Genomic DNA, 13,542 nt, shown 5'->3' with positions numbered 1-13,542 from the left:
GACAAAGGTGGGAACTAACTGGCCAAAAAGCCCAAGAGCCATCGCAAGAAACCCACACTTCAAGAGCATGAAGGGCAGGAAATGGACTGAGGCATTATCAATAAAATCCCTGGAAACAGGCATCCATGGAATGCACAACAAAAACCCGCACAAAGACAAGTCAGAAGGGCCTTCAGAACAGCTAAGCCAGCAAACAGAGAGAAGAAAAATAGACCTGCTTCCGTTCTAGCAAACACCAAAGAAAAAAAGCACCCAACTTGCTAGCAATAACAAGTCTTGTCTAAAACATAGCAGATTTGGACAAAGCAGAAGCAGCTCAGAGGAGATAAACCCTGAAACCATAAATGGCCCCTCCCGCAGCAACTGAATCTCCCCCATCTGAGTCTTGATCACCATCATCTTCTGTCTCTCCTTCCTCCATCAAAATCCTAACTCCTCCCCACTCCCTGTGCGCACCATCATGTCTCTCTGGATCATGTCATGTTTATCCTTTTGCATGATTTTGTCATTCAATTTCTATAGAAGGAGATAGACCTCTTTGTAATTGTATCTTGTTATTTAATAGACTACCACAGATGTAAAACATTTCATAAGTACAAATCAATTCTAGATCAACATTCTTATAGCTCCTAAAATGTAAAATGCCCATTACAACATAATGCTTGTTATGAACATTTTAGAGCAAAATGCTTCCAATATCCTAGCAATCATACAATCGATTGCAGTCAGTCAAAGCAGTACAATAAAACAAAAAAAGCACTACTACAATATTCACAGTAATGTTACTGGGTATGGGGTTAATAAAACACACAGTTACATGTTCTCCTTGGCCATCAGTTGGAGCATGATGAGCATAGCGGCACTCATCTGCTTCCCTTGAACACCGTCCCCGTAAATAATCCCGACAGACCTGACAGATGAGATAATTTGCTTAGATCTCAAACAAAAGCATACATGGCAGATAGTTGAATGAAAGCATAATTAATTATTTATTTGGCATGATATAGGAACAGATCTCTTATCCCAAAAATTTGTCTCAGTGCAAATTTGTTTGAAGCAGTATGAAGGACAGAAAGGGTGTTTGCCCTTCTTATAAATACTTGCAAATTATTCATATCTAAAGAATGCAATGGTTTACCAGTATATCTATATGACATCGAAGAGATTCCAGAAAGACATTTCTTTATAAGTGAGTAAAATTTTAAACAAAGAAAACCAAGTGGACATCCTCCAAGAACTATGAATGAGAGTTCCATTTTTATGTGAAGTTAGAAAGATTGAAGAAAAGGGAAGCTCACTCAAGCAAATATAGAAATCTAGAATGGTAAAAGAACCTTGTCGATTATTCAACACAATCTCAACGAATTTAACAAACAATGCAGAAATAGTGTACAGAATCTGAAAAGGTGATTCTGAAGGAGACCAACACAAAGTAAGCATAATGGAATTATACTGCCATCATTTTATAGGGATTCCATATTGTACTAGCAAAACCAAGACTTCTACACTGATTGTATAGTTAGCATGAATCTCTTTGCTAAACATCAGTTTGTGTACAATTCAGGGTACCTAGTGGATCTGGTTAGGCAGCAGTCAAGATATCTTACTATAAATATATGTAGATCGGAGTTGCTTCCAAACTACAGGTGAAAACTAGGAACAAGGAAAAATGACTATGCGGACTGCACACGGTACTAAGACCATTATCCTGTTATTTCTAATTAATATATTGCATATTTGTAGCCAACTTCAGTGTTTGTTAATTAAAATCAATTTAAGTGGTGTAATTGAAATTATAGTTATGAATGGTCAAGCTTCCAGAAGTGTTATTAACGATGCTAATCACTCTCACAAATCCTATATCAAATATTAGGATAGGATTATTAACGTAACAGGGCCTCCTCCTGTACTCATCGAAAGCATTTCATTGAACACTAGCTATGCAATAGAATCACTGTTGATTATATGCTCCTATACTTTATTAATTGGCTATGTAATTATAGCTCTGTTATGCAAGTACTACTATTTGTAGAGTAATCATTTAATCCATATTTCTGACACCATTGCTGGTCCCTTGAATGTAACTTTTTGACTGGTTACAGAAATCAATCTTCCTTCTCAATAAATTTTCAGCCATCTCAACTCCTACCCCGGTTCAGCAAGCAGTAACCTTTGAAGGATAACAATTTACATAAAATAACTGACGAGTGCCAATCACTGCCTGTTAAATATTTCAGTACCACAGAACTTTTTGTTATTTTATTATTATATGTTCAATTACTAAGCATCAACATTTCTCATTTTATCCTCCCCTCTCCAAAATTAATGGGACAATCAATAAAATAAATCGGTGTACAAGAAACAATTTGAACCCTCCTCAAGTAAGCTTCCTTAAAATGAACTTTGATGGTGCGACAAATGTAAAGAAGGTAAGGCGTGGACACTTCTTAAAAGTTGTCACCACTATTTCATGATTTGATTGTGGGATTTTCAGCATTAACACTTCAAAACAAACTTTGTGATCCATCATCAATATATTAAACAGATGAAGGATATGAAAAATGGTTAGTAGCAGACCAGGACTGAAAAATGGATCACAATGTGATTCTGAAATGATGATGCTAAAACATCTCACACGAGAAGCCAGAAGCAGCAGTAACAGACTTATGGATAATGCTAAACAATAACTTCTTGAAGGCATCATATTGGCTAATCGTTGGGATGCTTGTTTTCAGAAGTTAAAAATGACTCTCAAGTGCTTACCTTGGGTTGGCTTAAGGAAACTAAAAAAGGCATTAATGACTGGAAATGGTCAAGCAAAATAGATGTAATTAGCACTAGTTTTGAACTAAGTTGCCAAATCAGAACTGGGTATGGCTACTGTATGCTGATACAGAAAAAAAAATTTGAGGGCTGGGCACATCTTAGGTGTGTGAGTACTACATATCAGGAGTGTCTGTACAAAGCATATAAAAACAATAAATATATACTGTTTTAATTTAATTTATATACTGCTTATAAATAATATTTATCATGAAATTTTTATCAGCTTATGCCAAAATTCAGTATGATAAATTTATATTAGAATGATACAAACACAGAACAGAATAAGTACACATTATGATCAATATTAGATTTACATTATGGTAAAAGCTTTATATATATATATATATATATATATATATATATATATATATATATATATATATATATATATATATATAATTGTTACTTCTTTACCTCTTTCAGATACATACTGTATCATGTTACACAATATATATAGGCGTAGGTTTAGGATTAGTGTTAGTTGTCACAGCAAACAAATTAAACATGATATGGTCACATTTCAAACTTCTCAATGCTCATTATTACTGCATCTTATCTCTGTTATGACCGCGTCTTGTACCTACAATTGCTGCTAACATGAAATAGGAAATGCCTGTTTGTTGATGCTGCAATGCATTATCACATAGGAAATACATATTTGCTGTTGCTGCAAGAAAAAAAATTATTTTTTTTAATTGTATGACTCCTTTTCAGGTTTAGGGACTGTCATTAAGGGTTGTACATGTTTTTTATTGCCCTGGAATACATCTATCCACGCTCTGTTGACCCTAGATGACTCCATGGATTTCTGAGCACTAAAAATCAGAGTTGCCGGAAACTCCTCTGTCCCTCCTTGGGCACGCGTATCCCCATGTCCAATTTCGAAACATATCCAATACTGCTCGGATACACCTCGAATATTGTACCCATGTCTGCCTAATAAACTTGATTTTCCAACCGAACCAAATACTATGGGATTTGCTTTTTTTTTTAAGATTTGATGTATATCTTCCCTTTAATGTTAAAAATATATATATTAAAGCAATTTTTTTTATAAAAAATAGTATTAAAAAAAGCCTCCACTAGATGAGAAAGACAAATAAAATGTTTTTTTCTATTTCAGCAACCCATTTTTGGGTTATCTTCTAATGCACTCTACTGTGTTTACAAATTGTAAAGCATTAAATTAACTTAGAAATATTTATGTAGCATTTATGTGTCAATATTACTTTTGAAGTAATGAAAATCTTCTACAATAACTTAGAAAAACTATGTTAAATATATGTATATGTATTATTTATTAATGTTGTGTCCAGCCGTATCCATATTGGGTGTCTAAATTAATGGCCGTATCTGTACCCAATACAATTTCCGTATTTGTATCCGTATCCGTATCCGTGCAACTTTACTAAAAATGAACCCTGCCTAGTTCCACAGTCAGATCAAATCCAAATGCTATTCCAAGATGAATTGTACCCAGAAAGGTTTCCCACCAGTCCGGTGAATAGGTTTTGAACAAATAATATTCAAGCAATATAGCATTGCTGACTGGATAGGAAATGCTAGTATTTGAATTTCCCAATTGCTCTTTATTGTTGAAATCAATGGGCATCCTAGTAATTAAGAAATTAGCAAATTCTAAACTACTATACTGTTTCTGGACTCGATGTGTAGAAACTTTTTCCATCGACATTTCAAATCACACTATGTGATCCATCATCAAGATGCAAGAGAGTCAAAGAGAAAAGTGAAAGATTGCAGACTTAGCAACCACTTAAAAGAAGGGAGAAGGGAGTAGTGGGGAGAGGAGGAAGACACAGGTAACAAGAAGACTTTATTTTTAGTCGTTGTTAAGTCTGCAATCTTTCACTTTCCTCTTTGGCTCTCTTGCATCCTGGCAATGGATCATGTAGTGTGGTTTGAAATGTTGATGGAAAAACTTTCCACATAAACAAATCGAGAATCGGAGTAGCATTCTAATGGATTGTGGAAACCTTATAGCTCTGCCCAAATTATGAGCTGTTAAAAGATGATGTGTTTGCACTCATTCTTCGATCCCTTCCAGATTTTTGTTCCCTATCAGGAAACTTTAGAAAATAATAACCCTAAATATGCTGGGCAGCTTTTTATTGTTGCATTTAAGATTGATGTTGCACATGAAACATTCATTACATATCATGTGACAGCCCTCTACATTGTATCTGTATGCGCCTTCAACTGCCATATGCTTTGGCTTGATGCATCTTTTGTTTGAAGGGTCCTGTCATGCGAGAACTTCAGAAGGTCGTGAAGTATTCCTCTATAGGAAGTAGGGATTCTCCCTGCAGTAGTGCAGTCTCAACAGGAGACCTAGATCCATCTTCACAATCAAGAATTTCTCTACCCTTTCTTTTTGTTAAGTATGTGCTCACTGCAGAAAAGCTGAGCCATACCAGAACAATACAAGCCAAAGCTTCTATTACAATAAATATTCTTTAGAAACTGGGTGTAACAGTTTCAGACCCTCTGGTGCAGGAGTAGATAATCCCTTTTCAGTATGTCGGCCACATTGATAATACCCTAGAGCAGGGTTGGCGGGTTTTGGAGGAGGGTTGTATTCAGCTTCAGAAGTGTGAGATTTTGGGCCCTGCTAGGTAACCCCCACAATCTCTGAACAAGAAACCCAAGGATCTGGCCATTTTCTGCCAGTGGAATTACTTCTTGGGATGCGGTTATGAAGGTGATTCAGAGACAATTTTGATCACATTTTGCTTTGGTCGACTCATCTTGTCAGGTCTTATGGTATTGATATTATCTCCTTGTTTTAGCTAGTTTCAGGTTTTATAACATACTGTTATAGTATTCCTCAATTGAGTGTGGATCCTAACCAAATCCACAATTAAAATAAGTATAACACATAAAAAGAAGTTGAGAAGCCCTCTAACATTTGATAAATTGTTAAACTACAAGTTTCAAAAAGAAATTAATTTTCAGCTCACATGAAAAACAAGCTGAAAACAACTCCACATTTGGTATTCGTGCTAGCACTAACACTTTGGTCTGTTTACTTATTTTTCACTTAATGTAATCTCACCAAGTATGGATGTGATGAGGAAATGTGAAATGAAAAAAAAAATCAAAAACTGCTGACTAATTTCCAAATGTTAGAAAACACTGTATCAATCACACAATAATAGAAACTTCAAAATGTGAATGTATACACAGATAAACTTCAAAATGTGGATGCATACACGGATAATCATACCTTCAAATCAATCTTTTATTCCTTCAAAAAACTTACAAGGTAACCTCCACAACTGATACAACTCAAGGTTGTATAGCAATTCACTGCACTTAGTATGTTACAATGTCTCTCTATCTTGCTCATATCTTTATACTAATTTAGCAAAAAATATGATCTCCCAAAAATCGGAAAGTTTCTTTTATCAATTATGAGCACAAGATGGAAGATAAGTCTAAATGTTTGTATGCACATCATTTAGACTCATTGAGTTACCAAATGACTCCATTTAGACTTGTATACACTTTATTTAGCATTAACGTCCCATCAAACCCAAAAATGAAGATGAAAATGAGATGGTGTATATAAAGAATCACCACCACAGATTTTGGGATGATTAGACTCCAATCATCACCCTAGAGATTTAGGCTGGGGTCCCATGGAGGGGGGCTTTCTTCAAAATAGAGCGGGTGGCCGCTGAGATTTTTTAGGAATATTTAATGGTGAGCGGTCCCATGGATTTTTTAATTTCTTTCAGCTTAAGAAATTTAGCTCCTAAATTTAGGGAAGCTGGTGGTCCCACAAATTTTAGAGTGAAGATAGCCTAAAATTTTAAATTTATTACTTAGTTTTTGTGGAAAGATAATGAGCAATTGTTGACATGTGGCAACAAAATTTCCTAAGCTGATAGGACTATTTCTAGCCCCACCCCATATCTACCTGCTCAAATTGAGAAGGCTAAAAAGTCAGAACTCCTATTTTGTAAGAAAAGATTCTGAATAAACCTTTAGCCACCCAAAAAAATTATCATAGGACCTCCCGCTCAACAAAACTAGAACCCAAGTCCCCTCCATGTGACCCCTTCCTTAGAAGGACAATTTATGCATTTTTTACTTTATGCCCTCTGCTTTTAAGTAATATAGTTCTCTTCTTACTCTTCATCTATGGATTCAAGAATAAGGATGTTGATATGTGACTAAAAAGGGCAGATAGAGAACATAGGCAGTGTGATAGACAATATATCGTTAAAGGTTGTATTGAAAAGGAATAATCACTAAGTGCTTAGTCAAACAAAATATTAACCATACTTGATTAGCAATAGTATGTATTGAATAAAGTATTAATCATACTAAGCAAAAACAAACATGAACACTCAGAACAGCAAAGGTCTTGTTATAACTACAAAAATGTCAAACTTTAAGAAATCACGATAGGAAGGAACAATATGTAGAGTGTATTAGAATATTATAATGTTTCTTTAATGGTCATTTTAATTAGTCTTTAGTTTATTAAGTAATTTATATTTCAGTCTTTACTTCATGATTGTTCCTTACAGAAACATCCTCTTTGTAAATCCATATAAGGAGCTTTCATCTTCTTTGTTCAATACAACTACACCGATGTCGACTCACCATAACATGGTATCAAAGCAGGTCAATGGTGTTAAATTTTGAACTAGAAATATTTGATTGCATCAATGAAATATAAAATTCAAAACAACTTGATAACACAAGAACATATCCTGGGAAATAAACCCTCCTCTTTGAGGAAACAACTCAGCCCACCAAAGATAATACCTTTATTCAGATTATGATTCAAATATACAAAAAAAATCCTCTTTGTGATTGATTGACGTCAATTCACAGTCAATCTACAAATCTCAGAGATACTAACTGCAATAGACTGCAAACAAAATCTGAGAATCATATAGGGAGGTGATTACTTGCTGATTAAAGAACACTTCTGAAATGTAAATAATATATAATAAACATATGAAAGAAACCAATTATTTCCAGAAGAGAAAATGCTGACACACAGCAACCTTATACTCAGACAAACATCAAGAAGGAAGATCTAAACAACAATCGAAATACTTCCGGCTCAATCAATCTGAAGACTTAATGAGTTCGACCATGTAATAGTTGTTGATCACAGAACATTGAAAATAGAAGAAAACCTTCACACTCATGCAATGAATATTATTCTAGTCTCCCTTCAAGCCACTGTGGTAAGATAAGCATCCAAACAATAATCATTTTCTTTAATCGAAGCAATGACTAGAGCAAGTCTTGTAGAATATGGAAAGACAGCGGTTACTATCACCACACGGTGGCAACTTTTCAAAAAGCCATAACACAGATTAACAGCACACTTTAACAACCTTGAGCCAACAATTTCACTTCCACGTAGGATTCCTGGGCCAGATCATACGGCCAAGCCATTACGTGCTCCAATAAAACCTTAGACACGAACAACCACTGCAGCGAACTTGATTAATAAGGCTGATACATAATTTATCTTTACCAATACAAAATTCCAGTGAGTACAGCTACTCAGTCAGATCCAGGAACATGATATCATTTGCAGTAACATGATTTAGGCATAATAAAAACAACCTTGAGCACACAGGAGAAGCTGAACATGAATATCAAACAGCAGCAAAGAGTAGAATTTGACAGCAAAAGTAGAGACCAAGCAATGCAGAGGATTTTCATCAGGTAGATCTGTCTCGCAGTTACCACTGAACTCAACAGATGGGATATCATAAAATTTGGCGAATTTTTCTTAAAAACATTAGAGCCTCTTTTGATCTGGAGTTTTTTTCCAAAAATATGTTTTTTTTTTTTTTTAAAATAAAAATCATAAGAGGTAATTTATGAAAATAGTAGTTCATTTTCAAAGATTTTTGCTAAAAATCAGGAGTCTAGGTGAGGGTTTTGATTGTGTCATTTCTTGGTTGCAGGAAAAGTCTCTGATTTTTGAGGGGTGCATTAACTTGCATGTTGCTTGCATATGCTTTTTGTCAGTTGCATGTCCTTGTATGTGCTGTTTTACCACACAAAGCCTCATGTTTTGTCGCATGAATGTTTATTTAATGGGTTTTCATATTTTTTTCCTTTAAAAAATCTCTGATGGGTTTTCATAATTTTTTCCATTAAAAATTTATCTGATGGATTTTTATAAATCTTTACCTCAAAAAGTTTTGTAATTCTGAAATTGACAAAGTTGCATGGGATTCCTTCATGGGTTTATAACTTTTTCCTCAAAAATTATCTGATTGGTTTATAATTTTTCCCTCAAAAATTATATGTTGGATTTTACCATTTTTCCTCAAAAACAAAGCTTTGTAATCTCTGATCCATGTCTTGAATTCTATTGTCTGGTTTTGCTAGAGTTTTCAACTCAAAAATCATGTCTAGATTTTCTGATTTTTCTCCTAAAAAAAATCAGGTCTTTTTGTATTATGTTTTGGGGCATCATTCTCATCTGCAAAGTTTGGAGGGTTTGTCGATTTTTCTCAAATCGTGTTAGTTATTCTCAGTGTTTGTCTCTATCTCCAAGGAAGAGCAGCTATGTTATCCAACATCAAGTTTGGATGTTTTGTGATGATTTCTGGTCAGACATTTTGCTATATCTGGGAGAGTTGGCAGCAGACTCATCTCAGTGGCATAGTCAATAGCAAGGTTCTGAAGAAGGGGGTACTCTACTTTGCCCCTTTCTAAATGGATTTTGGCTTCTTTACCATTAACATGTTACAGATTCATGGAAAGTCTCAGTAACAGCAGAATGTTTTGAAGAATTTGTGACCATAAGACAGCAGTTAGACGATGACTAGTAAGGGAGGGTATTAGAATATTATAATTTTGTACACTCTATTATGGTAAATTGATGTTGGTGGAGTTGTATTAAATAAAGGAGATGAAAGCTCCTTATATGGATTTACAAAGACGATGTTTCTCAAGAAACAATTGTGAACTGAAAACAGAAATAGAAACTACCTAATAAACTGAAGGCTAACCAAGAATATTTTAATGTTGTTGTAGTGGTTATCTTGGTTAGTCTTCAGTTTATTAGGTAGTTTTTATTTCTGTTTTCAGTTCACAATTGTTTCTTGAGAAACATCGTCTTTGTAAATCTATATAAGGAGCTTTCATCTCCTTTATTTAATACAACTCCACCAACATCAATTTACCATAATAGAGTGTATGGCCATAAAGAATGATGATTGAAAACTGCAAAAACATTAACAATTCAGTTGCCATCCAAAGCAAAATAAAGTAGTAGGAAATGTTATATGATTATTTTGAAAGCAATCAAATCGTACTGCATATATCAATCTGTTGCAGTTTCTTGTAGAACAACTCCTACATGCAATGTGAAGCCTTTGATGGAATAATGTGCAAATGTTGCAATTTTCTATGTTATAAATGAATATTTATAGGGGGATCCCCATATAAGAAAGGAACATGTTTTCTCTATATACTGGTAATTTGTACTTTTATTAAAGGCTTGCCTGATACACACTTCATTAGAATATCCATGAAATTTGAAAATATCTATTGGTTTCCTCAACCTTGGAGGCTAGTAAGCATTAATGTACCTTAGCAAATGAATAATACCTCAACTGAAAGCTTGTTTGTAGTCTTCAAAGGAGGAGGTGACAAAACTGGTAATGGATGTGGTACTCGAGGAGGTCCAAAGTACAAATTTGATGACCTAATCTGAAAAACAAAAACGAGATTATATGATCCATATTTCTTCAAATGCTGGTTCAATAATATGAGCATCCCATAGGCATTAATTTCACTTTTTCATCCAATTTGACTTTAAAATAAAACAGAAGAAAACAAGCTTTACCTCATTAACTTGGTAACCTAAAGGAACAGTTGTTGGTTGGATGCCAGCTGCTTCCTGCAGTGACCTGAGTAAAATACATAAAAGATATGTTGGAATATTTCTTACCACAAATCTGCACAGTGTAAGTTACCAACAAAGCAACATTCATGGGATTTCACCAAAATATGGTTTCCCCTGTGATTTCACCAACATATGGTTTTCCCTTCCTTTCCTCACAAACTCTATATCTTTCTGTATGTTATTTATCAATAATCCTATCAAAAGATTACCTAGTTGAAAGTGTTAATAATAAAAAACTGTACTATTAAAGAATTGTGATTTAAATTCAGATAGAAAAATAACTTACACTCGAATCCGCGGAGAAGGATGATAGTAGCGACAACTAGTGCCTCGTAAACAACGATCACGGAGAGAATCAAAACATACCGTCACTTTATTCCTGAAAGAAACAGTTAATAAGTCAAAGCAGTTCTATCATTGTTGAAAAGATTAGAACAAATTATTAAACAAAAATTCCAATGATTATAATCCAACTAAACGAAGAACCGTGTCTAAACACTGAATATCTTCAATATGAACACAAATCTCATTTGTACAACATCAAAATTTGAACGATTATAATCCAAACATTTTCAAACTCCAATCATCTACTCCAAGGAAAAAACTATAATGGCATACAATTATTTTCACAAAAAAACTACACATCAAAACGATCTAAATATTGCTTCGAAAAATGTAAGGAATTAAAAATTTATTTTATTTTTTTCCTTTTGCTACCATGACATATGACAACGTGTTCACACCATTACATATTTGACCTTCTCAATTTGATGTGGTGGACCTGGATGAGACAATAATATAAATGAAAGAGGTTCCATAAAGATATAAAGGTTATTTTAAAAGGACATGTGCAAAAATGTAGCACCTAAGTCTACAGAGAGTCTATCTGATGTTAAATGCAATGGCTTGAGTTGCTTTCAGTTTTCATACATCAACATATATCCTATAAGTAAGTTCATCTATCTAATTGGTAAAGTATTCCTAGAAAGCTCCAAATTAAATTAGATACACTTGTCATTTTTCATTTCATCTAACATACGTGACACACAAACATAATGAACTAGAGATGCTCTATCTTTGACTGATGACAATTATTAATATAAGTTGTTGCCTTTTCTAAGTTGTTCATTGTCGACTTGATACTCAACATTAAGATAATGAAGCTCCATTTTGATAAGACCATTCAGAAGTATACTTCAACAGCTCAAACATGAAGAGAACATGACGCCATGTCGCATGGCACACGATCATGCTGCCATGTCATTCATGTGGAAAACGACTCCAGTCGAGCACATTGAAAGATAACGCTTGCACAGTTGAGTCTCAGCAGTGACAGTAGAGACAAGAAGTCAGTTCACAAGAATACGAAACACCTCCATATGCATTGGCTGCTGAATGATATCTCTCGCAGCTATAAAAACATTAACAAATCATAGTGGGCACATTGCAAGTGTGGCATTGAAAGAAATATATTCATATTATTCAAAAGGAATTAGCATTTTTGATGAATTTAAAACTACACACATTAAACATATGGGAAATGGGGTGGCAGACACCAGAGTAACGAGAATTGCCGCGATTCTCGCAGTTTTGGCAATTTAGCGATCTGAGGAAGCATGGGCAATATTTGCTGACTCGTTAAACTAGATTGCCAATTTTTCAAGCAAACTCGGCAATTTGTGTCAAAAATTGAAAAAAATTGACCCCAAAAATCATCAAGTTGGTAAAAAATCACCATTTTTTTTTTACGTATGTGATGGATTTATTGTTTATGTTCCTTTTTATGTATGATAGGCTTTAGCTTCTATTTGATGATGTTATACTGTGTTTAAGTTATATTCAATGGGTGCATGGAATAAGTTTTAAACCATTAAAATCTTTAAATTTCAAGGGTTTTTCACTTTGCCGATTCGTAGCCGATTCATAGGTGATACAGGATTCGAGTAGGCCTTACCAATTCCGATCCGATTCCGAGTTTAGGTTCTTTGGCAGACACACTTTCAAAATGCGTGCTGATGTTAGCAATTGGTAAAGTTCGACGAGAAGATTTTCAAAATATTCAATTGGCATTTAGAAATTACAAAACACCATCCAGCCAATGATGTTTTAATGAGGGGAATGAATGTTGTCATTATTGAACATCCTAGTGAGGTGTGCGATGGTGCAAAGGAGGAGTATGTTAACAGCTTTAAAATTGAAAGTTTGCATCCGACAGTCGATAAGATATTGACTAGTGTTTTCCTCTGAGCAACGACGGAGCATATGGGAGCAAACTTTTCCTTGACAATGACATAGCAATAGCAAGCATTTTTTGGAGAAGCAAAAATGAAAAGGCTGAAGCGTATGTTGAAATGCAAGACAAAAAAAGTAGTGAAGGCAAAAATGTAGGTATTGGGAGAAGAATTCATTATGGCCAGACACAAATAAATTCATTATGGCCAGACACAGATATCACATTAACATGGATATCATTAGTTTGGTGCTGGCATGGGGTCTAGAATTGGCAGAGAATGCAAAAATCATTAAGTGGGTGTAAAGGAAACTAGTTAAGGAGGACATGCCACTGGGGTTGGAATCCATTTTTGAGTGGGCAAAACCCAAAGTTGGATTTGATGTTTCAAAAGAAATTAAAGAACCACATGAAGCGGCAGAGTTTGGGATTAGTTCACTGGCTGAGCCAGATGAACAGTGATGAGCATCGGAGCAAACTGCAAGTGGCGTGGAACAATTTGAAAAGAGCACTCCAAGAAGATGATATAAACTTCAAGGCCAGAATGTAACCATGCAATAGCAGGTGC

The 13,542-nt window shown here is 34.6% G+C and overlaps 1 protein-coding gene across 2 annotated transcripts in view; it reads right to left on the bottom strand.

Annotated features, from left to right (window-relative positions):
* The window catches only part of LOC149555439 (zinc finger CCCH domain-containing protein 28-like), a 93,446-nt gene that overhangs the window by 73,178 nt on the left and 6,726 nt on the right, over positions 1-13,542 (bottom strand). Inside the window, exons 2-5 of one of the 2 annotated variants that reach the window (XM_089829476.1) lie at positions 11,031-11,123; positions 10,685-10,748; positions 10,447-10,548; positions 812-910 (exon numbers count right to left, since the gene is read on the bottom strand). In XM_089829476.1, the coding sequence (XP_089685602.1) occupies positions 812-910; positions 10,447-10,548; positions 10,685-10,748; positions 11,031-11,123 (358 nt within the window). The remainder of the gene's footprint in view (positions 1-811; positions 911-10,446; positions 10,549-10,684; positions 10,749-11,030; positions 11,124-13,542) is intronic. The other variant, XM_089829477.1, reaches the window with a different exon arrangement.

The sequence above is a fragment of the Cupressus sempervirens genome, chromosome 5 (assembly GCF_028749045.1).
Source record: "Cupressus sempervirens isolate cs-2001-9-10 chromosome 5, ASM2874904v1, whole genome shotgun sequence".
In the NCBI taxonomy this organism is placed as follows: domain Eukaryota; kingdom Viridiplantae; phylum Streptophyta; class Pinopsida; order Cupressales; family Cupressaceae; genus Cupressus; species Cupressus sempervirens.
The sequence above is the reverse complement of the archived record's forward strand: the minus strand, read 5'-3'. Positions and strand labels throughout refer to the sequence as shown.